Source organism: Python bivittatus, unplaced genomic scaffold (assembly GCF_059951505.1).
Source record: "Python bivittatus isolate LINGU-HERP-01145 unplaced genomic scaffold, Pbiv_v1 ctg000330_np1212, whole genome shotgun sequence".
Taxonomy (NCBI): domain Eukaryota; kingdom Metazoa; phylum Chordata; class Lepidosauria; order Squamata; family Pythonidae; genus Python; species Python bivittatus.
Window position 1 is genome coordinate 46,754,909 of NW_028277058.1, and position 24,966 is coordinate 46,779,874.

At 37.2% G+C, this 24,966-nt stretch overlaps 1 protein-coding gene and 1 long non-coding RNA gene across 2 annotated transcripts in view; one reads left to right on the forward strand and one right to left on the reverse strand.

Annotated features, from left to right (window-relative positions):
• LOC112540718 (uncharacterized) overlaps positions 1–2,501 on the reverse strand; it is a 70,333-nt gene extending 67,832 nt beyond the window's left edge. The window contains exon 1 of the long non-coding RNA XR_015796261.1: positions 2,370–2,501. This is a non-coding gene — a long non-coding RNA (uncharacterized LOC112540718). The remainder of the gene's footprint in view (positions 1–2,369) is intronic.
• Positions 2,502–2,656: 155 nt separating this feature from the next.
• MTPN (myotrophin) lies at positions 2,657–22,802 on the forward strand. Its single transcript, XM_088141165.1, has 4 exons — positions 2,657–2,925; positions 10,728–10,841; positions 12,085–12,168; positions 20,118–22,802. Exons 1-4 carry the CDS (start codon positions 2,854–2,856, stop codon positions 20,202–20,204), a joined length of 357 nt encoding a protein of 118 aa, XP_087997291.1. The 5' UTR covers positions 2,657–2,853; the 3' UTR covers positions 20,205–22,802.
• The last annotated feature ends 2,164 nt before the right edge of the window (positions 22,803–24,966 follow it).

Here is a 24,966-nt window from a genome sequence, read left to right on the forward strand (position 1 = left end):
TTAAAAATGCTTGACGCTCCTTACATTTCAAGAAAAAAGAAAAATAAATGGAATAACCCAAGGATCCTTTACACACTTATATTTCATTAATGAGACTTAGCTGGGAGCTTTCTGAATTAATGACATCTTCTCCTAATTATGTGGTTACATTCAGATATATAATTTTGTAGTATTCACATAACAGTGATTACATTTAACATTGAATACAGTACTTGTGTTTGACTTCCCTTGCACTCAGCAAATATAAATGTTTTGCTTGAATGAGATCCGTGCTAGAATATGTTCTGCTAGAAATTTTATGAAAAGAAAGGCTGAGTACTTTGATATCTTGGTACAATCTACTGTAGCTCAAACTGCTGTTTCTCTCCTATCAATTGTGCTCCATGCCTCATTCACAAAACATGGTTTCCATTATCATGATACATGATACAGAAGCTGTATGAAGAGATTTACAGACATAAGATAGGATTCAACCTCAATGCATATTTGAGCCAAATTAGTGTAGTAGATTTTGGACTGTGAGTGGGGGAAACCCAGGTTTAAATCCAGTGTCAGCCAGAGATCACTAGCTGACTTTAAACTGGTCACTTTCTCTCAGACCAAGTTACCACACAGAATTTTTGCTGTAGGGAAAACAGCAATCAGCACAATGTACACTGCCTTGATCTCCTAAATGAAAGGCAGGTTAAATGTTCAATAAAGTAAAATTTGAAGGCTTGTGTGAACAGACATTCCCTTGTTAAAACCCAAAAATGGGTTAAAAATAGGTCCTATGTATATTCTTAAATAGGTGCATATAAAACATTGAGGCTGCAATTCTAAACACGATTACTAGGAAGGTCATTCCATTTAAATGAATTAAACTTATTGTTCTAGGATTGTATCACAAGGTTGCAATCCTAAACATGATTACATGACATTAGTAAGATCTGCATAATTATAAAATAACTTTTTATTAAAATATATGTCAATTTATTAGCATTATTTTGAAAACAGATTGTTTCTACTTAACTTATTATAAGCAGAAAAATAATGATTAAGGATAACTTTGTTAAAAGTTTACTTTTACTTAAAAGTAAGCACATCATTTTATGAACTTAAGCACAAGATCTAGTGACCTACCCAAACAGAGTGAAGGGGCATCCTTCTAATTTCAGTAGGTCTTACTAAGTAAGCCTGCACAGATATACACTGCAGATATAACTAGATCTGATTAATACTTTCTTTTGCAGATTTAAATTGATCCAACTTGTCACTTCAGAAGCTGAAAAAATATTTTATAAAGAATACCTTGATCACTTCCTGCAGTTCTAGCCAGTCAAAAATGGAACCCTGTCCACACCTATCAAGGGGGGAAGCATATCAACCTCAGTGGATATGACTTTCATAGAAACATGTGCTAGTCTTCCCTTGGAAGGCAGAATTATGTGCATTTACTCAGAAGTAAGTGTTTGTGACTTCAGTGGAATAAAATCTGAATAATTGGGTTTAAGACTGAAACCTAAAGTTACTGATAATTGGGAAAAGCCTCTGAAATCAGTGGGACCCACCTTCCAAAGGTGAGCATCCTTTAAACCAAGATTTGCTAAAGCCTTTTTTTTTTTGTTTTATTATGTTGTTGTAATTCTTTATATAGTATATTGTTTCAATACAATGATATTTATACAGTATTAATGGAAGATTATTGACACTATTGTTTAGATAACTTAGACTATTGGAAATAAAGCAAGGAGAAAAGTATTCTATCAATATGAATTACAATTCAGGATATCAATATTACAAGCATGAGATTATTTGACTTTTTCTTCCAGAATTGAATATAACATTAGGAAAAAAAAATCTGCTGTAGATTGCATCAAAGCATTTATTGTATGATAAAGGTTTTGGTCTTGAGCTGATTACTTAACGTTAAGGCCTCCACTGTATTGTAACTTAATTTTTTTACATGTTAATAAAAGGTAAAAGTACATAAGCAAAGCAAATTTAATGACAATTAAAATACCTGAAACTAAACAAAAGGAAAAAGAAAAAAGAACTATAGGGTTTCTAACTTCCCTCTTTTTATACATCTGCTAATTTACAATGTTTGTAGACCAGTGTTTCTCAATCTCAGCAACTTTAATATGTGTGCACTTCAACTCCCAGAATTCCCCAGCCAGCATGCTGCTTGGGGAATTCTGGGAGTTGAAATCCATACATTTTAAAGTTGCTGAGTTTGAGTAACATTGTTGTAGATATTTAGGTCCCGCCTTAGAAGCCAGAGAGTAAGCGACTGTATTTGCCATATATTACTTTGTCCCACAGGGGAATTGGGACGTCCACGCATACCTAAATGTGTTTCCTAAGCAGCCACTTCTTTCAACACTTACTTTAGCCTACCGAGCCTAAAAGCACATGCGCGATAGCTTCTTCCCAAGCTCTGGTTTCCCGGAGCGACTCGGACGCTCCGCCCCGCGCAGGCTACGGAAGCCGTTAGCTTCCTCGCGTCGAAGCCCCCGTTCAAGCAGGAAGCGAGCGAGGAGAGACTTCCCGGCGCATGCGCGCTCGCGCGGTTTGCCTCACCATGGGGTGTGGGCGAAAAAAGCGAATGGTGAGCGGAAGCGGAAGCGGTGTGTGGCGATACGAAGCGGTTTAATTACACCCGCCCCGCCACCTTCATGTTAGTTGCATTTCCCTTTTTCCGGCCTCCTCGTGCCCAGAGCGCCTGTTATTGGAGGCGTAACCGTCGCCCTCGCCCCCCACGAGAGAGAGCAGCCTAACTGTCGCCGCCGCCCTTTCCGCTGCAGCCCCGCCCTTTCTTCCGAGCGGTGCCGCGGCCTCTCGCGCCGAGTCCCGGTCAGGGCGGCCGCCGCTATGTCCGACAAGGAGTTCATGTGGGCCCTCAAAAACGGCGACCTGGACGAAGTGAAAGACTACGTGGCCAAGGTAAAGCGGGGAGGAACGGGGCTGGAAAGCCGGCAGATGGGCCAGGGGTGCGGATAGCTTGTCCCCTTTTGTTCCAGGGAGGGCTCTCCCCCCCCCCCCCCACGGTGGTGCTTTCCCTTCGTACAAAGGGTGGCGGCGAGGCTCCAGCCTGCCCCGGCGCGCCTAGCGCTTCCGAAGCTCGTCTCTCCGCCCCCTCTCCACGGGCCGGCGGGTGGGCGAGGCCTTCCTGGTGGCCCACCGCTCTGCCCGTGCCCGGGGGGGGGGTCTTGGATGACGTCACCTGCGGGGCTGGACCTTGGCAGCGATTTCAATACGAGGGTCTCGTCCATAATAAGGCCCGAGGAGAGGCGGCCTGAAAGATGGTCGGGAGGCCCCAGGGAGGAGGCCGGTCCACGCCCACCCTCTCGCTTTGGCTCCGTTGCGGTGCGTCTGCTGTCATTTACACGCTCCCCCACCAATTAACCTGGTCTTCAGAGGCTGGTTCTGCTCGTTGGTCTCATAACACCTTGGGCAGGAGTGTTGGCACATCCCCACTCATTTTTTTAATTGGTGCTGCAAAGAGCCACACCCTTGTTCTAAATTATAATTCATTTACAGTCATGCCGGTCTGCTGATTTATCTTTAAATCATGTACCGGGCACTGAATCCAGGAAAAAAAAAAAAATGAGGAAGATGAAAAAGACTATTCCAAGGCCCAACATCCTGTTAAGTTTGTCTGTTGCTTTAATGAATTAAAGGCGATGAAATAGAAATAGTAGAATAGATAAAAGGATTAAGGTACTTTCAGTTCATGTATTTTGGTTTAGAGAATGTAGGTAATTAAAGAGTGTAAACGGTTAAATTAATCCATTTTAACAAGAGTTGGCAAAACATTTGCTGTGTGACAGAACAACTTTTATTTTCTGTTTCTCTAACAAGTCTCCACTGAGCCAAAATCGGTATGATTAGTGCAGGGGAAGGAGCAGAATGGAATGTGCTATTCAGTAGAAAGACAGAAGTCAACATATTAAAAGGATTCCACTATTGCTTTTCTATTTATGGTGACCAAGCTAATCTGCACAAGTTTTTTTTTTTTTTTAATTTGCTTCATGTAGTAATGAGACTAATAATCTGAGTCAGAAAGCAGTTTTCTATTTTAAAAAAGTAGTTGAAAGAATATCTGATTTTTAACCTGTGGCTTCAAAACATTGAGTGGCCTTGGATTGTTTCATAACTCCAAGCTCTTATCTGTGAAATTGCATCATTAAGTTGCTGTCATTCTAGCTATTAAAACATGATAGAAATGAGGTTTTAAAAGTACTTTAAAATGGTAGTTTATTGAGAGATTACCTAGGACATTTGAGGCTGGGGGGGGGTTGTGTTTTAAATAGAAGGTAGACAATGTACACAATTGTGCTGATTTTGTAGGATGAAATGGAGATCATACCTTAGATAGAAAAAGTAGAGTTGGAAATCCCTGCTTCTCTTAGAGGATTGGTTTTTGCCAGTTTAAAATTATTTACGATATTGAAAATTTGAGGAGAGAATTACTCAGGAACAAAAATAGCATATGGAAATAGGATTTTATTTTACTTTTGTAGTTTTGTTTAAACACAAATTTTGTTCTGTAAGTAATTGGAGTACTTGTCTTATCTAAGAAGATGGAAAAAGCACATGATACTTAATTATGTTAGAAAATATCTGGTGGGATTTCTATTGGAATGATGAATATTGCAGTTTTATATATCCTAAAACGTTATCAGTATGAATGATGGTGTGTGCATCTTCAGCCATGTAACTGTAACACTAGATTCATCTGTTACAATGCCATATTCCAGAGGTTTGTGCAAAAGTGGCATTCTCACTGTTAAATCATCAGCTGGGGGCCTTTTTTATCTTGAGATAGGAGTCAAATGGAGCATTAAAAAGTTAATGCACTGTACTTTTCCCACAAGTTGCCTAAAGGAAGGGAACTGGTAATATGGAATAGTCTTTGCCTTATGTTAGGATAGATGTTATAAAACATAATGGCAAAATAGCGGGGATCCCTGTTTAAAGCAGTACACTGACATTCACTTATTTAATGTGAAATTCTATTCAGTTCTGACAGTATAAATATGTTGATGCTGGGTCTGACTACTGATTATACATGCGTTACTCTTCTGCAGCTACATTTTAAAATTACATGGTTAGATGAATTAATGAGCTCACAGGAAGCAGATTTCTTAATGTAATTCTCTATACAGGTAGTCTTCACTTAACAACTACAATAGGGACCAGAAAATTGGTCATTAAGTAGGGCGATCGTTAAGCGAGTCACCATGTGACCAAACCCAATTTTACAACCATTTTTGTGACAGTCGTTAAGCAAATCCAGCTTTCCCAATGGACATTTTTTGCCAGAATTCACTTAACAAACGTGATTCACTTAACGAACACAGCTTAACAACCGTCATAAAATGGTACCAAATTGTGATCATGTGACCACGGGGTGGTGCAATGGTCGTAAATGCAGGTACAGGTCATAAAGCACTTTCTCCAAGGCCATGGTAATTTTGAACTGTTAAACAAATGGTCATTAAGCAAGGACTACTTGTACCTAGATCTCTGCCCATATCTAGACATTAAATAGAATCTGAAGAAATTGGTCTGAAAAGAATTACAGTGGTGGTCAAGAGCATACTCAATTACTTTAACTTTTCTTACGGAGTATGAGCAGCCTGGAAAAGAGAAGCCGGAATTAGGATTTGATAGCATTCTTCAAATACTTGAAGTCCTGTCATACAGAGAAAGGTTTGTTCTTTGCTCCCTGAGTGGACAATAGCTAGATCTGTAGGGTTTATAAAAGAATAAATTATGGGTTGAATGTTAGGAGAAACTTAATGATATAAGTCAGTAAACAACAGAATCAATTACTTAGATGAATAGGCTGTCTTTTGCTGAAGGTATTCAAATACAGGTGGACAGCCTTTAGAGTGCTTTAGCATAGAATTATTTCTCTGAGAAGGAATATGAATTAGAGGGTATAACTTCAAGGCTTCTTACAATTATCATATATTTATATGAGTTCTGTAGAACTATTTCTTTTGCAGGATAGTACGTATTTTATTAATTTCTTTATTAAAAACTCTGTCTTGCTTTTCAGAGATTTACTGTTTCTTAAAGTGGCTCTTATCAGTTTTAAAAAAGGTCCTAAAAAGGCATGGCAAACAAGGAAAGAAGAGCAAGGAGAAAAGGGGAAAAATCCTTCAATACCATAAAGAAGCAATAAGCTGACATATGTGTGAATTATGTTAGTTATTATTTATTGGATTTATACCTTTTGTGTTCAAATGACTTACAGTGAATACAGAAAAATTATAATTTAAACAACTATGTAAACTACCATTGTAAATGGCAATTAATAAAAGAAAGTGAAATAACAAAAGTAATAAAAGAAAGTAAGATGGCAAGGTCATGAAAATGCTCTCCAGAATAATTCTGTTTTTAATAGCTTTCTAAAGGTCCATGGGGAGGGGGTGAGTCTCATCTCCAGTGGGAAATTATTCCATGGCAGCACCATCTAGTCCTGGCTCTCCGGAAGTGTGGAATCGCAAGCAGCTGTTCCTAGAAGATATGATAGGTTGTGTTGATGTAGTTGGGAGAAGGTAATCCTTTAGATACCCATGAAGGGCTTCATAGGTTAATGCCAGAACCTTAAATTGTGCTCACCGATTTATCAGTAACCAGTGCAAGGCCCACAGAATTGGTGTTATATGTTCCCAACGTTGTGAGCTGATAAGAACACAGGCCTTCAATACCATAAAGAAGCAATAAGCTGACATATATACGAATTATTATATAGTCCATTCTGGACTAGTAATTTCCAAATATTCTTCAAGGCAGCCTTATGCAAAGTACATTGCAGTAATCCAGTTGGGTGGTGATGAGGGCATGAATCATTGTTAGCTAGGTCCTCTTGCATCAGATACAGCTAGTCCTCACTTAACAACTCTGTTTAGCGACTGTTCGAAGCTACAACGGCACTGAAAAAGTAACTTTATGACCAGTCCTCACACTTAACAACTGTTGCAGTGTCCCTGCAGTCACATAATTAATTCGGGCACTTCACAACTGGCAGGCATTTATGTAACATGATTGCCATTTGCACGTTTCACTCCCAGCTTCTGATAAGCAGAGTCAGTGGAAAAGCCAGCAGTAAAATAGCAAGTTGCAGTCATGTGATGTCTCGCTTAACGACTGTGGCAGAAGTGAGGTAGTCTATTGCAGTCACATGATGTCTCGCTTAATAACCTCATTGCTTAGTGATGGAGTTGCCAGTCCCAATTGTGGTCCTTAAGCAAGGACTACTTCTAGGGGAGTAATTGGTGCACCAACTGAAGCTGGGCAAAGGTCCCCTAGCCATAGCCTCTGTCTGCTGTTTTCCTAGCTGGAGTTGTTTGTCTAAGAAGATTCCCAGATTGCAAACCTGCTCATACAAAGAGAGTGCCTGCCCCTTCAGATCCAACACTGGGATTGATAGAGAACCCCAGTGTATAAACAGTAACTCTATCTTATTAGGGTTTAGCGTGGTCTGTTCTCTCATCTACTTACAGACTCCAAGCAAGACATTGACAGCATCTCCCTTACAGCCTGAGGTGGTGATGTAAAGTTGGATGTCATCAGCATATTGATGCTAAAGTACTTCAAATTGTCATATCACCTCACCCAGTGTGTTCAAATGGATATTAAAATGAAAGTCCAAGCTGAAGAGGAAGCTCATGCCTTTTGATATGTAGCTTATGTTCTTTTGGTGCTATTTGCTAGTCTCAGTGAGATTCATTGTGATACATTGTGTTAGAACAGGCCCTCTCAAGTTTTACTCAAGTATTGGCATTTAATATGTAGCTTTGCTGATTTCTTGTTTAGTTGTACCTGGTGCTCTTTGCAATACTTTTCTCCAAGCATCCCAATTCTCCTCCAAGTACTCTTTTCAGAGAGCAGTGCTTTGTGTAATTATATACTACAAAATAAATATTAGGACAATGCAAAGACCACCCAGTTAGACGAACATTGGTCTCCCTACATTTTTGTCTTTAAGACCATAGAATTTTGTATTTTGGGCAAATAAGTTGATTATAGTTGCATTATGCATGCCATCCCATCCTTGCCATTTTAAAGTCTTTTTAAACCATACTTTTTATCATCATAATTCAAAATTAAATCTAGTTACTTCTATTTGATTTTGCGTGCGTGTGCGCGTGGGCGCTTAAACAATTTTTTCTTATCATGTACTGGGTTACTGTGTGAAAGGAAGGGTTAACATTGATTTTAGAATCGCCTCTAAATGGGTTGAATGAGAGAAAGTAAATGAAGGTAGATTTTTGTATTGGTTTTTAGGGTAGGCATAGGTGTCATCACACTAAAATGTATGCATGTAGCAGCCTCAAGGGATTAAGGCATTAGTACTGATGAGTATTCTGTAATAGTTTGACTGAATTTAGTTTTCAGAAAATAATTTACTGGAACAATAGGGAAATGCAAAAGGCAGAATCAAAAGCAAAGATATCTGGCTCTGTTTAATAATCACAAGGAAAAGTAATAAGCATTTTAAATTATAAACTTACTGTTGCACAATTAAATGATTTATCACTTCATTTATTCATTGTGCTTTTTTAATGGACTGATCCCACAGTGCATTGAATGGATTAAGACAAACATTTAATTCCCCATTACAATTTGAGATGGCAAATGAACAGAAGAATTTAAATGATTAGACTTTATCAAGGGTGTTACTTGGGACGTGAAGCAGAATATCTGCATTATCTGTAATCCTTTGAATTCCTATAAAAAAGGTTTGTTTATCAGTTCTAGAACTTTGAGCCAAGAAAAAGTAATCAGTATTGCTGCTTCAATAAGTTTTAGTTCTGTCATCTGTTAATGAAGTAGCATGCTGAAAAGTATGTTGTAAGGAAGTTAATTGCCGTGTTCCTGTAAAGTGCACATTGCTTAACAGTGAAGGAGTTCTAAGGGGTCACTTAACATGGAAATGGTAAAATCTTTAGATACTTGAATTATTTCATCCTTAAGAATTTATATGAAAAGCTATGAGCATGCACAACTGTTTTAATTTTATGTATATCACTGTACAGTTTAGAGTGGATATGCTAGTTTGTTTGTTAGACCAGCAAGAAGAAAGGACAAAGTTTCACAGAGAAAGTTTATTAATGGCTACTTATTTCAGGATCCTATGCCACTAAATACTATTTGGTGGCTTAACAGTTTCATGCCTTTGTGTGTTTCACAGAAAAACTTGGCTGGCCCTTACGGCCATTAGGATGCAGGGCCATATGGACCCTACTATCCGCCAGAGCCAGATTCTTATCTTCATAAACCTGCTTCACTTAAAATTTTCAGACTTCTTAAAATACATTTTTTTATTTGAAGAAAGTGTATCCAGACAGTGTTTTTGGCCCCAGAATTCTGAGTAATGGCTATATAGCTGAAATCTACACAGGTATAAGGTAAAAAAGCTCTTCTGGGGGCAACGGTAAAATATGAATACTAGGCTGAGAACTACATCCATACTTCAGAGGTCCTAGTAACAATAAACCTTTAGGGTATGAAAAGATGGATAAGTAAACTAGGAGTCTGAATCTAAATAGCAGGCATGCAGATTGAGAAAATGAAAGGATTTATAGATGAGAAAAGGGGATAGAAAACAATCTACATTGTGGCTAATGATTTGAAATTATTAATCTAAATTTGATTCTTGATATAAATCATTGTTTTGCATGCTTATACTGGCAGTATAATCTAAATGTTCAGGTTTTGACTAGAACTCTGCATATGCTTGGAACTAAACAGCCCACTGAGGACATTCCATGAGAATGTTTAGTTTGATCTATGTTCCAGTGGAACAAAATTTCAAATATTCCAATTATTCTGTGTTCTGATGGGGAAAAAAATGAAACATTGTGTCTGTTCTATAGGGAACAATGGCAATTCAAAACAATTCCCTAATGCATAAAGGAATATGAGGTGATAGCCCATGGTGAATCCTGTCTAAACTGCCTAGAGCAAACGTGGCGCTGTGGATTATTTAAAAAAATATTTGAGTAGCAAACATTGGAAATAACAGTTAAGCATGCTTTTCGCAGTCTCTGCATTCATTGAACTATCAGAAAACTCTGAGACCAACAGATGGATTCATTTTATTCATTTCAACACAGCATAACATAATGAAAGCAAAAATGCACTTATCTATCTACTGGATTGGATGGAGGCTTCTTAATGTACATGTTTACATAGTGTGTATGTTCTGTATTTGATAGTCTGAAAGTTGATCAGGATAGTCACACTTTAGATTTGGCAGTCTATCTGAAAAATATAATGCAACGTGTGCAGAGTATTCAGGAACAACAAAATTATATAAACTAACTCAGAGAAGAGATTTAAGAACAGTAGTTGATTTATCTACCATTATATCTGAAATGGTTCTCTTCCTATTTCTAAACATGTGTTTAAATAACTCCTTTTCATTCCTATATATGGAGGGACGGAACTTGAAGTCTAGGGGAGATTTTAACAAAAAGCCAGTCAGAATGTGTCCAAACAGTCAAAATGCTATGGAACAAAATACTCTTACTTTACCCTGACAAAACATCTGAACACAGCCATTTCAGAATCAGGATAGTTTGAGCATGGAATGTTTCGTATTTGCCTACTGTGGACTGCTTTGCTTTAGGGTATTTGAGTGATGACTTACTGACCTCCATATTATGACTGTTAGAAGTAAAAGTTATATTTTACCAAAGGATGATTAATCTTTCTTAATTCTAAAGGGTGAAGATGTTAACCGAACATTGGAAGGTGGGAGAAAACCTCTTCACTATGCAGCAGATTGTGGCCAGCTTGAGATCCTGGAGTTTCTTCTACTAAAGGGAGCTGATATTAATGTATGTTGAATAAAATCATTCAGGCTTGGATAAAATTCTCTATTTGACTTAAGACAAATAGCTATTTTAAATGCATGAAGTGGGATGTACAGTATATACAGTTGCCCTTGGCATAAATGTTAATTTTGTTGTTGCAGTACCACAGTTTTGCTTATTGGAGGATATGAAAAGAATATAGGATGTCTGTCTATCTCTATTGTATCTATCTATAGCTGTCTGTCTTCATTAACTGCCAGTTACAACGAGCTAACAGATTAATCTGGATGGTTCAAGCACTTCATTGTTTCAACAGTACATCTGAAGTGGTATGAGTTTTTCATAACCATCCAAATCTTGCTGTCCTTATCTTGGAAAGTATCAACTTGTAGGATATCTGTGTTCCCTTCCTGTGTACTGCATTCCAACATCTCATAAAATCTGTGGATATCGGTGGCAGCAGCTTACCCATCCCCACCCTGTAATCTTCCCAGTGCCTTCCTTTCCTCCTTGCTGCCACAAGTGTCTTCAGCTTCAAGCAGGGTATATCCTGCCTGCCTGCTCATTTCCCTAAGTTTTACGAAAGGAACTGGGCTGGTGGAGAGACCGTAAGATTTTTCCAAATTATTTCTTGTCCAAAATCTAGAACAAATGCAATGTTCTGAGTTTTGGTTCTGTCAAACCACAGTCCATTAGGAACAGTTCAGTAGAATTCTTGAAAAACAGTGAGTTTTGTTTTGAGTTTGAAACAAAAATGAGTTGTCCTCTTGTTCATACTCTTAATGATTTATTTTAATATGGGAGAAGAGGCAGCCATATTAAGGAAGAGAGTACTTGTCCTTCCCCTGTCCATTGATTTTTCCTTGTAACTCCCCCTTCCCCTGCCAAACTCCCATTTAAATTACTTTGCCAAAGCCAGCCTTGAAACAAATTGAAGATTTTCTGTAGGGATAGAGAATATTTGTGGCAAAAGGAACTCTTGCTTGTGAATCCTCTTGTAGCAATATCCTGACCTACATTTTAAGTAAATACTGTAGATAAAGATATTTTTGTGGAAATAAAGAATAACTGCTTGCTGTTTCACAATATCACTGCTGACTTCCATTTTAGCAAATTATAACCTGCAAATAATGTGATTTCTGCATCATTCTGTGTGAGGGAAGTCTACAACTTTGTTCTTAATACTACTTGAGTCTTATTAGGAGGAGTACGTACTAAGTAAATAACTTGGGTGGTTTTTTTCCAACATCATTTTTTCTTTTTATAGGCTCCAGATAAGCACAGCATCACTCCACTTCTTTCAGCAGTTTATGAAGACCACGTGTCCTGTGTGAAGTTACTTCTGTCAAAGGTGAGAATGTGTGATAGCATCATTCAACTTGGTAAATTTAATTTTTCAAGATGTTTTTGTTAGAAGTTTTAAGGATGCGTAATATGCAGTAGATACCAGAAATAAATTCAGATCCCTGTGCATAGACTGAAGAAGAAGAGTGAAAAAGGAAAGAAGAAAGCATTTAATTAAGTGCAGAGCTTTTGAAATGCTTGGGAATGGCAAGATTTGGTCTTTAGAATCCCCTTTGTCTTAGTCATTGACTTGAGCTGTTGTACATGTAACATAATGTTTAGTATGGTTATTTTATTCTAAAATTATTTGGCTAATTTAGCTGAGTATGAGCAGAGTTTATGCTATGAATGGTTATTTAGAGTCCAAGGCAGATATTGCTCCTTGTGTCTATATCATATTCTTTAGGCTGCTTGTAAATTAACCTGCCCCTGCTGTTGCCTTTCTAAGTAGATGTAATTATAACACAGGATAATAAGTATAACTGAGCATTAAGGCAAATTTGCTGTTTTGGAGTTAGTGTATTGCTTTAACAGACAGTGCCTAAATGCAATATTCACTTTTTTCCAAAACTTGATTATTGATTATTAATTATTTATCTATTTTACTGACATTCAGCAAATTAGATGACTAAGTATATTTTCAGCAGTTCTTTGTTAACCTCTTTGTGCAGGAATAGTTCATTTTATGTAAGATAACATTTGAAGACTAAACTTGACTAAAGCCATTATATAACATGAATAGGCTTGCAAAGACAGTATCTCAGAAAAGTAGAAAGATTTCAGGAACTTTTTTTTTTAAAGAACACAGTCCTTCCCAAGGAACTCTCTTTATAGAATTTCAGCATTCCAAATTAAAGAAAATAGAACTTTTTTATTTTAAGTGCTTCTCCCACTTCACAGGGGTACAAGACCTAAGGTAAGGTTTATTATTAGATCTAATTCAGTGTAATCATTCAACTTTTTAAGTCCATAGAAGCAGGCTATGAATTGCATATTTGAACTTCAAAATAAATGTTTCATTCTGTTCAGTAATATTTCATTAAAAAAAACCTTGGAAATTAGTTGATATCACTTCAGGGCTTACCCAATTATGATCTGAGTATCAAGGGAAGAAAACACATGGTTCCTTAAAAATTTCCAGTCATTTGCATGTGAAAACATTGTTACAATGGTAGATACTGTTGATTACTTAAAAAAAAAAAAAAAACTACAGTGGTACCTCTACTTACGAACGCCCCTACTTACGGAATTTTCGAGATACGATCAGCTTCGGCCCCAAAAATTTACCTCTACTTACGAACTTGCCTCAACTTACAAGCCATTTTCTGCCCGTTCCACGTGGTCCGCGGCCATTTTTCTGCCCATGCCACGTGGTCCGTGGCCATTTCCCGCCCGTTCCATGTGGTCCACGGCCATTTTCCGCCCGTTCCACGTGGTCAGTGGCCATTTTTCCTCCCGTTCCATGTGGTCCACGGCCGTTTTTCCACCCGACACGTGGTCCGCGGCCGTTTTTCCACCCCTGACACGTGGTCTGCAGCCATTTTTCCGCCCTGCCGCGTGGTCAGCAGCCGTTTTTCCGCCCCTGACGCGTGATCCGCGGACGCCGGAACGGATTAACGGTAATTACATTGAACCTTATGGGAAAATTTACTTCGACTTGCGACCAACTCGACTTGCGATCAAAGTCACAGAACGGATTAAGTTCATAAGTAGAGGTACTACTGTATAAGCAAAAAGGAAAATCCCAAGTGCTTATATTAAAGGTAAGTGTTACAAAGCATAGGGTGTTTTGGACAATATTGCTTCAGAGGCTTTTAGCTCATAAAAATACTATTATACAAAAAGGGGCCAATATAGTAACTGTTTCAATTTCAAGTCTGGCTGCCATTTGTATAAAGCTGCTTTTTTAAGGAAAAGGGGCTCCTGAAAATTCTGTTCGTATGGCAAGATGGCATGATTTCATTTTATATTGTAATAAAAATCAATCTTGATGTCATAGTTAAATATACTGATTTTGTAAATATTGTATTCTGTCTATTAGAAAGAAAACATTGGTTCCTTTCAACATGGCTTCTTTTTCAAGTATTTTAGGAGCAAGCATTTAAGGCAGATACTGTTTCTCACCCCGTATTCTTTTTTTGCTGTTTTATATTAGTTCTGTCAAATACATATACATATACAGAATGACAAACATAAATTGATCATTTTACTCCAAGTTATTTGCATTTCAAAAATGTCCAAGTACTGAGATTGTAGGCAATCAAGTGTTTCCAGTCATTGCTGTCATACTAATCTTAATGATTGGCTTTAGTGCATTAAAGCCATGATTTTGACAGAGTGGCATCATTCAGTATCTCCAGGACACTCTTATATGCTTTAGGTATTCAGATCTGTCTGACATCCTGTTTAAAGCATGAGCATTGTTAACTTTCTACTGGTTTATCTGTCCCGGAGAACAAAACCAACTTTTCTTCAGGACTATAGTACTAATAAGTTAAGAAGCTGATGTTAAATATGCATATGTCAGAAAGTGTTTCACTCCTTTACTCTAGCCCTGAAGATAACTTTCTAAAATAAAATCTGACTTTCTCCCATTCTGAACTGTGTAGTTAATGCAGACTGGCAGGTGTTAATCAACCAGGTAAGAACTACTGATAGGTATTTGGGCTGTGTTCACATATTATGCTAAGCTATAAACAATCTATAACATTTCAAACTGCTTTCCATTGATAAAACAATTCCGAAGCAAAAATGCAATAAATTAAAGCAATTTACAGTTTTTAAAAGTTATGATAAAATCCCTTTTAAAAATTCCTGTAACAGACATAAACAGCTTTAAATTATATAATACAAGATAGGAACTACTATGCCTGAATTTGCACAACACTAAATCGAAATCAAACCATATTACAACTAAATACAATGTGGGAACCTAGTCATATTGAAATTTGGGTAGGAGCCATAAAAACAGCTACTTTGCTCAAAACTCCAATATTATTAGTGCAATCTTCCCAGATGTATTAGAATTCCAGCTTCCATGGTTTTCTGCTTTGATGTGGCCAAAATATCAAGTAGGTGACAAGTTAGAGACTGCTCCAGTACGGCATTATTAGGTTCAAGTAATCAAACAAAATTCTGAAAGCCATGCTTGTGAGTACCTAAATATGTAATACTATTTTAAGATGTCAGATCAGGTATAAAAGTTAGAACATATTTCTTGATTTAAGTTTTAAAACTTCACATATAGTCCCATCTTTTAATTACTAACAGAGATCTCTACATAACTTTCTTTCTCTAAATAGAACAATAAAATATATTGACAGAGAATTCTGGAATTCAGTCAATACAGCCATCTGGTTTCATTGCCATCTATTACTTCCCACCAGGTTTGACTTTTAACTGCGCATATGTGCAATTAAGAATCCAAATATCTCTTCTGAAAGCACATTAAGGTAGACATTTATTGCACTTCCTGCTCTGCTAGCTAGAGCAAGCATGGTTTTAGCTTTTCCAAAGAATTACATTTCACAGAATGTAAATTACATTCCACAGAATGTATTAAAAAAAAAAACTTTGGTCAAATATTTCATATGCTACTTTAAAGATAAAGTCTCTTTCAAGTTGAGCATGGCTCCTGGTGACTTCATGGATACATCCATATAGTTTTCTTGGAAGCAATACAGAAGTGGTTTGTCCCTATCTTCTTCTGAGAGGGATAGTAAAAATGATCAAAATGACACTAGCAATAAATAACCTATAAAAACCCCAGAATCTTTTATTTCCTGAGAGCTTTACAATATTGTTGTCAGATTATATGATAGGCTTTTCTTCTAATAGCAAATAGGCATAGTCATAATATTAGGAGGAATTTCAAAGGCAGTTAATTAATTAAAACAATCTCACTTGACTTATGCCCTGGCTTTTTAAACTTGTTCTCTAGTCAGCCTTCACAACAAATACTGTGATGACTCTGTTTCTTAGTTCATCTCCAGTTTTAAGGATATATTATTGTACTTGAATCTAAGTTCTTCCGAGCTACAGTGATTTTGTTAGACCATGCTGATTCTCAGAGTTGTCCCATTTTAATAAAGTGTGCTACAAATAACTATTATTAAAAAATAATAATGTTAATCACACCAGCCAAACAGAAAAGTGTTCATTGATCTCAGTTTTCTTGCCTATTTTTGAGGATCTACAGGACTTCCCGCCCATGATGCTTGATAATGTTTAATGTTTAAGAGTATAATAATCTAGATTCCTTCCAGCAACATTATTTTAAGCAAACTTACCCCTTTAAAGTAAATAGTTGGAAGGGGCCATTTAAGTTATTGAGTCCAATCTGCTGTTCAATGTAGGAATCTAAATTAAAGCACCCAGACAGATGATTGTCCATTCTCAGCTTGAATACATCCAATGAAGGGAATCTCCACATCTCTCAGTATTTTGTTCCAGTGTCTTAACTGCTGTCACTGTTTGTTTTTTTTTCTAACATTCAGTCAGTACCTGTTTTCCTATTATTTAAATCTATTATTTCATGTCAGGTTCCCTGGAGTGATAGCAAATAGGTCCTGGTGTTATTTTGCATGACGTCTGTTTAGGTATTTCAGAATTGCTGTCGTATCTCCCCTCCTGTTTTCTCTTCTGAGGGCCAAACATTCCTAACGCCAACAGTCTTTCTTTTTAGTAGTAATTAGTGTGAGAATTACTGGGAATATACTCCATTTGAGGTGACCCAGGGTATTTGTAATTTCCTGTTACTGGTTTTGTTTTCCAATTTCTGCCATATGAACCCAAACCCTGCATTCATAACCCTTAACTAAATTAAGCGAGGGATGAGTGGTTCCTTAGCCTCATCCAACTCATGAAGAGGGCCATCAAGATTTAGCTCAGTGTATTTATAGTATTTACAACCTAGTCTTGAGCATGATGAGTTTTACCAAGAGGTTTATTTAAAAATCTTACAGTTCTGGCTGTCTTTTAAATATCTAGTATTTATGAACTACTGAAGAACTTAACCTTTTCAAGTATGTGTGTATTTGCATGTGGGTGTAAATGAAATGATTTACAAGTCTGATTTTATAAAGAGCTCCCAAAGTGCTTAGTAGGCGTATAGGTCAGTGTCATTCAGATTCCGTTGTTATTTTCTCTTGCTTTCTTCAACATAGAAATATACTTTTCATATATTTATCTTTTTAGCTACAATGGCTCCTAGTTCATGCAAGATACACAATAAAACTTGTGTATTTACAGTTTAACCAGAAATGGATTCTGTCACAAGTATTATATTAGGACAGCAGGCAGGTGGGCAACCTATAGTCATGTGAAAAAATAAGTATACTCCACGTAAAGTATTTTTTCTTTTTTTAACATATGAGATATATCAATATTTTACCTTCATTCAAACAGTATATAAAGATAAACGTGATGCAACTGAACTGAAAAATTGACTTTGCAATCATTTATTCAACAACAACAACAAAAATAACAGATATGCCCTTTTCCTCCTGACATACCTCCCATGTAGATCTAATTTGTGCAGCTACTTTCTAATTGTAAACTCATGCACCTTGACATCAATAGTGGCAGAAGTTACCTGCAGATCATGTGATGAAATTCTGGGGTTCTTAGAGACTTCTTTCAGATTTGTGTTCTTCTCTCGGGCTGAACTTGCTGGAACTGCCTGGTCCGGGCAAGTTAGCAGTTGTATGAAATCTTCTCAATTTGTAGGTGATCCTCTGGACATTGGAATGATTGATGGCCAATTGCCTAGCGATCTTTTTAAATCCCTTCTCAGACTCACAGGCATCTATAAAGTTCTTTCTGAAGGCTTCATAGAGCTCTTTCAGTCTAGGCATGGTGGTACCACACACTTCAGTAACAAACAGCAATCAAGCTAATTGTCTGAGGTTTCAGTAAGACAGGTTCTTCTCAGATCCTCTCTAAGAATGTTCTAATTGTTTGCATCTGATCTGATGCACTTGATTCTAATTTTAAATATTTGAGGTAATGATAAATATAAGGGTGTATTCAGTTTTTCCACATGTGAAATTTGCATTTATGTTTATTTAAATTACCCAATGGACTACAAAATATAAATGTACATGATATTTGTTATATTATACCCCCTTTGTCAATATTGTTGAAATGAAGATAAACTATCTTTATGATGAAATATGTTGAAAAATTAAAAAATTTCAATGGGGTGTACTTTTTCACATGACTATATATTAAATTGTTAATTTTATATTTACTCTATTTTTCAGTTGTGGTTTCATCTAGCTAGTAATTAGCAATTGAATTTTTAGATAATTAAAAGTGTCTTAAAATATTAGTGTGCATTAATACTTTAATAAATTGTAATGTTTTTACCAGGAGAGGCAGAAGTGTATGCATAGTGGCATATACCTAAACTTTCATGATGTAATTTAAACTGTAAATGGTTGTGATGGAGGCTGCGGTGCACCTTCTCAACATCGCTGGACTCATTGATCCTGGACATTTCCTGTCCAATCTCTAACCTTTCCTTTTTAGGGAAGTTGGTAGAGAGGGTGGTCTGGCTTCAGCTCCAGAGGACCCTGCAGGAAATGGATTATTTGGACCCATTTCACGTTTCAGGCCAGGGTTTAGTACAGAGAGAGCATTAGTCATTCTTGCTGATTTCCTGTGGTGGGAACTATGATGAAGGTGGTGCGACCATCTTATTGCCTCTTGATCTCTCAGCAGCTTTTGATACTGTTGACCATGGTATCTTTTTGGAATGGCTTCAGAGGGTGGGAATGGGAGGCACCATTTTGTGGTGGTCATCTTCCTTTCTCTATGGCCAGTTCCAATTGGTGTTGACAAGATGGGAGAGAACATGCCCACAGCCCCTTACTTGTGGGGTGCCGCAGGGTTTGGTGCTTTCTCCCTTTCTGTTTAATGTCTACATTAAACTGTTGGATAAAGTAATCTCCTGATTTGGGGTCAAGTATCATCAATATGCTGATGATACCCAATTGTACATCTGGAGCCCAGACTGAGTGATGCAGTCAAAGTCCTAACAGAGTGCATGGAGGCTATGTAGGTCTGGATGTGCAGGAACAGACACAGGTTCAATCCTGATAAGACCAAATGACAATGTCTGTTTGCTTCTCCACCCCCCTACCCACCCCCTGGAATCTGGAGACATTACATTGTTGAATGGAGGTTGCAATTCCCCATCTAAGACTTGTGTGCAATTTGGGTGTTCTCTACAATTCTCCTCTTATCCTGAAAGAGCAGGTGGCAGCTGTAGTGAAGAGAACCTTTGCATAAGTACATATAGTATACCAGTTGTGCCCTTTCTTGTGCTGGGAAGCCTTTCAGACATTCATGCCTTGGTCACCTCACAATTGGATTACTCTAATGCGCTCTATGTTGGAGCCCTTGAAGACCACCTAGAACAATACACCCTCCCCAAAAATTATTGTGGCTCCCATCTTTATACCATTTAGAAAATTGTTAAAGACTTGATTATTCTCCCAGGACTTGGGGACAGGGTGATTGTGGAGCCTCTCTTTTTTTTATGATTTGTTGATAGCTGGCGTTCTGTTCTTCAGGGTGTGTTCTTTTTTAGTTTTTATTTGTAAGCCACCCAGAGTCATCAAGGAGTTGGGCAGCCTTGCAATTTGATGAATAAATATGCTATTTACATTATAGAATCACTAAGAGCTATTCTCTTCATTCATGAATAATTTGGATCTTTTGTTTGGTAATTCATATAGAAAAATATATGGATATGCATGCTATTACAATAGGACTCTATTGTTGGCATGAAAAGATGTACAGGACATTTTTTATCTGTGTTCAGCAGGATTTGGATAACTTCTAGAAACTGAAAGAGCTTGCAGCCTGACTGCACAGGTGACCACTTGAAGAACCAGGTGTATAACAAAGAAGTCTGTTTTTCCTAAAGTGACAGTTCTTATCTTTTTACAGGGTGCTGATAAGACTGTGAAAGGGCCAGATGGACTAACTGCCTTTGAAGCTACTGACAATCAGGCAATCAAAGCTCTTCTTCAGTGACGGATGGACTGAACTGAGATCTAATGTCTCTCCTGTGGCCTCACACTGCTGCCTGTCTATCACTCTTTGTATCTTCCAGCTTCTTCAGCTAAATATTGGAGAGGGAGGAAAAAAAACCACAGTAAATCAGTCTAGTTAGGTACCTCTATCAAAAACAGAACATGTTTGGAGAGTAGAAATACATAATTGGTGTCTTATGACTTTTTACCCTGAACAATTTTCCCATTTCTGGCAAAATTGAACTTATGCTGTGGAACTGGAGAAGAATGTGGTCTGAAATGTAGTTTGTAAATGACTTGCTGAAAGTTTGTAAAATGGAAACTCTGTTCTTTATTTTCTAACTTGTAAAAGCAATTAGCAGCCCAGCACTGTTATACTGACACTTACCAAGTAAGGCAACGGGATAGCTTCTCTGTAGTTCTGCCCCGGGGCCTTAAATAGGTTGTGTAATGCTGAAGGGTTTTGCTTATAACGTCCCAGTATTTAATAATTTAATGCCATTATTAACAAGGAACAAATAATATAAGCAGGCCTACATCTCCAGCAGAGGTGCTGAAGGAATGATTAAAATCATGGGTTTTCTACCATCCAAGATGCAAACCAATTACTTCTGGAATAGAGCTTCTTAGAAGCTTTTAATTAGAGTATCCTCCCCCAACACATTATAAAATACACTGGAACAAAGTGACTGTTCCAGATCTGTTGGTGCTAGAAGATGATAGCTTTGCCTTTATGATTTAGATTCAAAATATCCTAATAAAAAATGGCTCAAATTAACTTCATCGTTTTAAAGAAGGCAGAAGTTTCCATTCTCTTAGCATCATCCTTATCACATTAATCATGTTAAATGCATGTATCTTTGAAGGGGGATTTGATTTACTATTAAGCCATTGTATCTGATGGTAATCAAAATTATGCACAGCAGATAAAATGGTCCTGTTCACAAAGGAAACAGTGGCAGGTTACATTTACAGCCCAGTAAGGGATTCTGGTTTATACAAGTGATTTCACAGTCTTCAACGTAGCGCTTTAGGAACATTCATGGATAAGAATTTATAATACGCTAATCTCTTGATTGGGGGATGCCAGGTCAAATAGCATTTGGATATTCTTATTGAAAAATGTCAATACATTTTGTATCATAATATTAAAAACTTCCCAGTAAGATTTTTCTTGGCTTTGCAACAAGGTGTGCCGTCCAATGTTGACTATCATCTAGGAAGTTCTGGTGTCTAGCACATTTCATGTACTGAATGTAGCTTTTCAATTTTGAAAACATTTCACATGTAAATGTATTTATTTACTATAGTACACAAGAAAAAAAAATTGGGAATGTGGTCTCCTTAAGCAATGTTAATATTGCATCTTAAATTGTATCTTATTTGTCCCTTATTATCACAGATGTCATCTGTTATATTCAGATCAGTTATTCAGCATCCATGGGGGAATAAATTTTATTCTCCAAAGGTTGTTTTAAAAGTAGAACTATGTAATATATTTTTGTATTGGTGCAGAAATGTGATATAAAAATAATAAACTTTGCATGCACAGTCTGCATAATCACATACAGATTCACCTTTTTGTGCTATGGTAAACTGAAAGAGATTAATCCAGTAAATTGAATTTCAGATTAATTTTAAAATTAAACATTTTGTGTCACAATTGGCATAGCCTATTTGAAATTTGCCCTGAAGGGACATGAAATGCTACCATTCTTTTCCAGTAAAGCATAAATTCTGATTATCAGTCATTTGTTCAAATGTCTCTTCCATCTTTATTTTTTGCTTTTGATCAGATATGTTGGAGCATTTGAGTCTCTTCCTGCCTGTTCCCTCCCCCCCCCCCACACACACACACAACCTTTTTTCCTCTTTTTTTTTTCCTTGCACATCTACAGGTAGATTCCAATGAATGGCGCTGAACAAGTATCTTACAGTTATTTGTCCAGGATTGTTAATACGTATTTGCCCTTTCTCTGCTAATTAATTAAAAAATCTGGCTAACTTTGGATTTTTATTTTATGTGTGCTAAGATGTGATATTTATATCCTAAAGTTGTTGCTGGTATCTGATATTAGCTCTTGGTGAAAACTCTTGAAGTATCCCATCCCTACCCCCATGTAAGGGAAACATCAGCAGTAGTGAACAGTCTAGAAATCCAGTCCAGCATCAGTCTCCTTCCTTTCTGTTTAAGATGATTTGCCGTTTTAAAACTTTCTGCTCCTCTTTGTTATAGGCATTGCTTTCATAACTTAGTTTTTGTTCTTCAGTACAGTACTAAGTAGATTAATTGATCAATAGAAGAAGCTGGTAAGAATAGAATGTCCTAGTTGAGCAATTCCAGTGTTGCATGCAGAATCTTCAACTGAACAGTCTTATATTTTATAAATGGGAAAACAATCATATCTTTCTACCCAGTGATGGGGGGAAAATAGTGCTTTGTGCATTTTGATATTTGACTTTTTTCCACAATGTAACTATTTTGACACAGTTTGGTTTATCATTATCATGGTTCATAGACATCAGACTGCTAAATGATACAGTGTTTGTGTTGCAGGAATGAATGGAATAAACTTGAATTGTGTTATAGAAAAATCAAGTTTTATTTACCTCTCTATCCTTTCTATACTCCCTATTCTCTAGTATCACCTTGCATGTGTAAAATAATCCTCTACATGTAACATTTTACAAAGCAATTAAAATCCTGTATTAGATTAATTAGCTGATCAACTTTGATTCAACAGTTAAACTGTAGTTCTCTCTTGGAAAGCCCATCTTTATTAAGAAATCTATGGGACAGAGCTAGAAATTGAGACTATTTTAGCTTCTGAGGATGATACCTAATCATCCTAAAGGATAGATGAAGGAAGCAAAACATCAACCATTTCCATGTCACAAATTTCTAAAAGGGATAGTAGAAGATAATTTTATAATCCTAATCTTTTAAATTACTGCTTCCAATATTCTGGGTGGAAAAAAAGGAAGAATGCTGCTCAGCATATGTTTATACAATTGAATTAAAGCTATTTGATTAATCAGCACTAGTGCTAATTCAGACACTGAATTCAGCAACAAATAACAAGAAATATGACTGCTCTGTACATGAACAGTGTGTATAAAACCTAATTTTTCAGTAGGAATGTTTCTAGAATTAATTTGGCTCTAGTGGTTTTCCCCATATTTGGGTTATAACCATAGTATAAGAAAAAAAATAACTTTGGTTTCCACACAATCTACATCTCACGTATGATGTATTTCATACTGTGGAGGATCTGTTCATTTCCAAGACTCAGACCATACCCAGTTTGGGTTTCACGGCTTTTCTGGGCTCTCAGCTTTTTAATATGGCATGCTGCAACCTTTAACCTCGTCGTTCTTTTGTTGTAGTGTTGCACTTGGATGGTTGTTCTAGGAGTTCAATTCAGATCTCTGTAATGTGAAGATTGGCTTATTGTTGACCAGTCCAGTAGGCACTCTGGTCAAACCTTGTTACATTCTGCACAATTAGTTTAAGCCTCTTGACAATGAATGGGTGACAATTTAATACTAAGATGCTGGCCCCAAACAGTTACTGGTTTTAAGAATGGACATAGCCAGACTACAAGTGCTCACCTCTTTCTCTGGCATTGTATCTCCTTCTGCCAGCTTCCATCTCCTGCTGCTATTAACTGTATTATCGGCAAACCACAACCCTGACATTGCCAAGTACTTCCAATGGTGAGGAGCCAAACTCTGAGCGTTTGTAACAAAGGGTGCTACCATACTATAGACATTTTTTCAGTATTGTGCAGAGTTTATCACCACAGAGAGGCAAGTAAGAGCCTTTTTTTTTTCAAGTTACCTCTGATAGGACACTTTCCCCATTGATCTAGTACAGGGGTCCCCAAACTCTTCAGCTCATCAACCCCTTCATGAAGTTTCAAATTATTCATTGACCTCCCAAATATTTATTATATGAAAATAATTTAATAAACACTACTTTAATAGTACCACAAACAACAACAATGATGACTTCATAAAAATAGGTAATATTTAAAATATGAAAAACACAAGGTTTAACTTTTTCACTGGAACTGTTGATATTAATGGAAAAGATTCATCTGATGAGCATTGATATTTGGTTGGAGATTGGTGAGGTGGGGGAGTATGCTCAGGACGGGAGGTGAACAAGAATGCTACATTATTGTATATCATTCCCAGGACAGGGAAGGTGAGAGAGAAGGGGGAGGGTGGAAGATCACAGACACACAATGCAAAGCATACTGGTAAATGAGGCCAGTAACAACACACAACTGATAGAGACAACTCAAGGCCGCTCTCACTGGCGGCTGACCATTCAACCCTGGTTTATATCAACCTTGATATAAAATTGAAGAAGGTGTTTGATTCAAGTTTGCTGTTGTCTCATCGCTAGTCACCTCACCTTCAGGAAGTTGGTGTAAAGCTCTGCAGAGACCCCAAAAGATTAATTGACCCCAGTCGACCTATCATTTATCGACCACCTATTGACCCCCAGACATTTCCTGACCCCCTTTTGACCCCCAGCCATTTATTGAAACCTTGGATAGTCCCATCAACCCTTGGGGGCCGGCATTGACCACTTTGGGGAACCCTGATCCAGCACAACTAGGCTCAGTTTCAAGGCTACTGTATTACAGTTTCCTAATTCTGGCTATATCTGCATTAAATAAGAGGTGCAGGAAGAATATTTCTAAATTGAATGTGGCGAAATCACTGAAAACTGGCAAGATAAATGGCTTTCT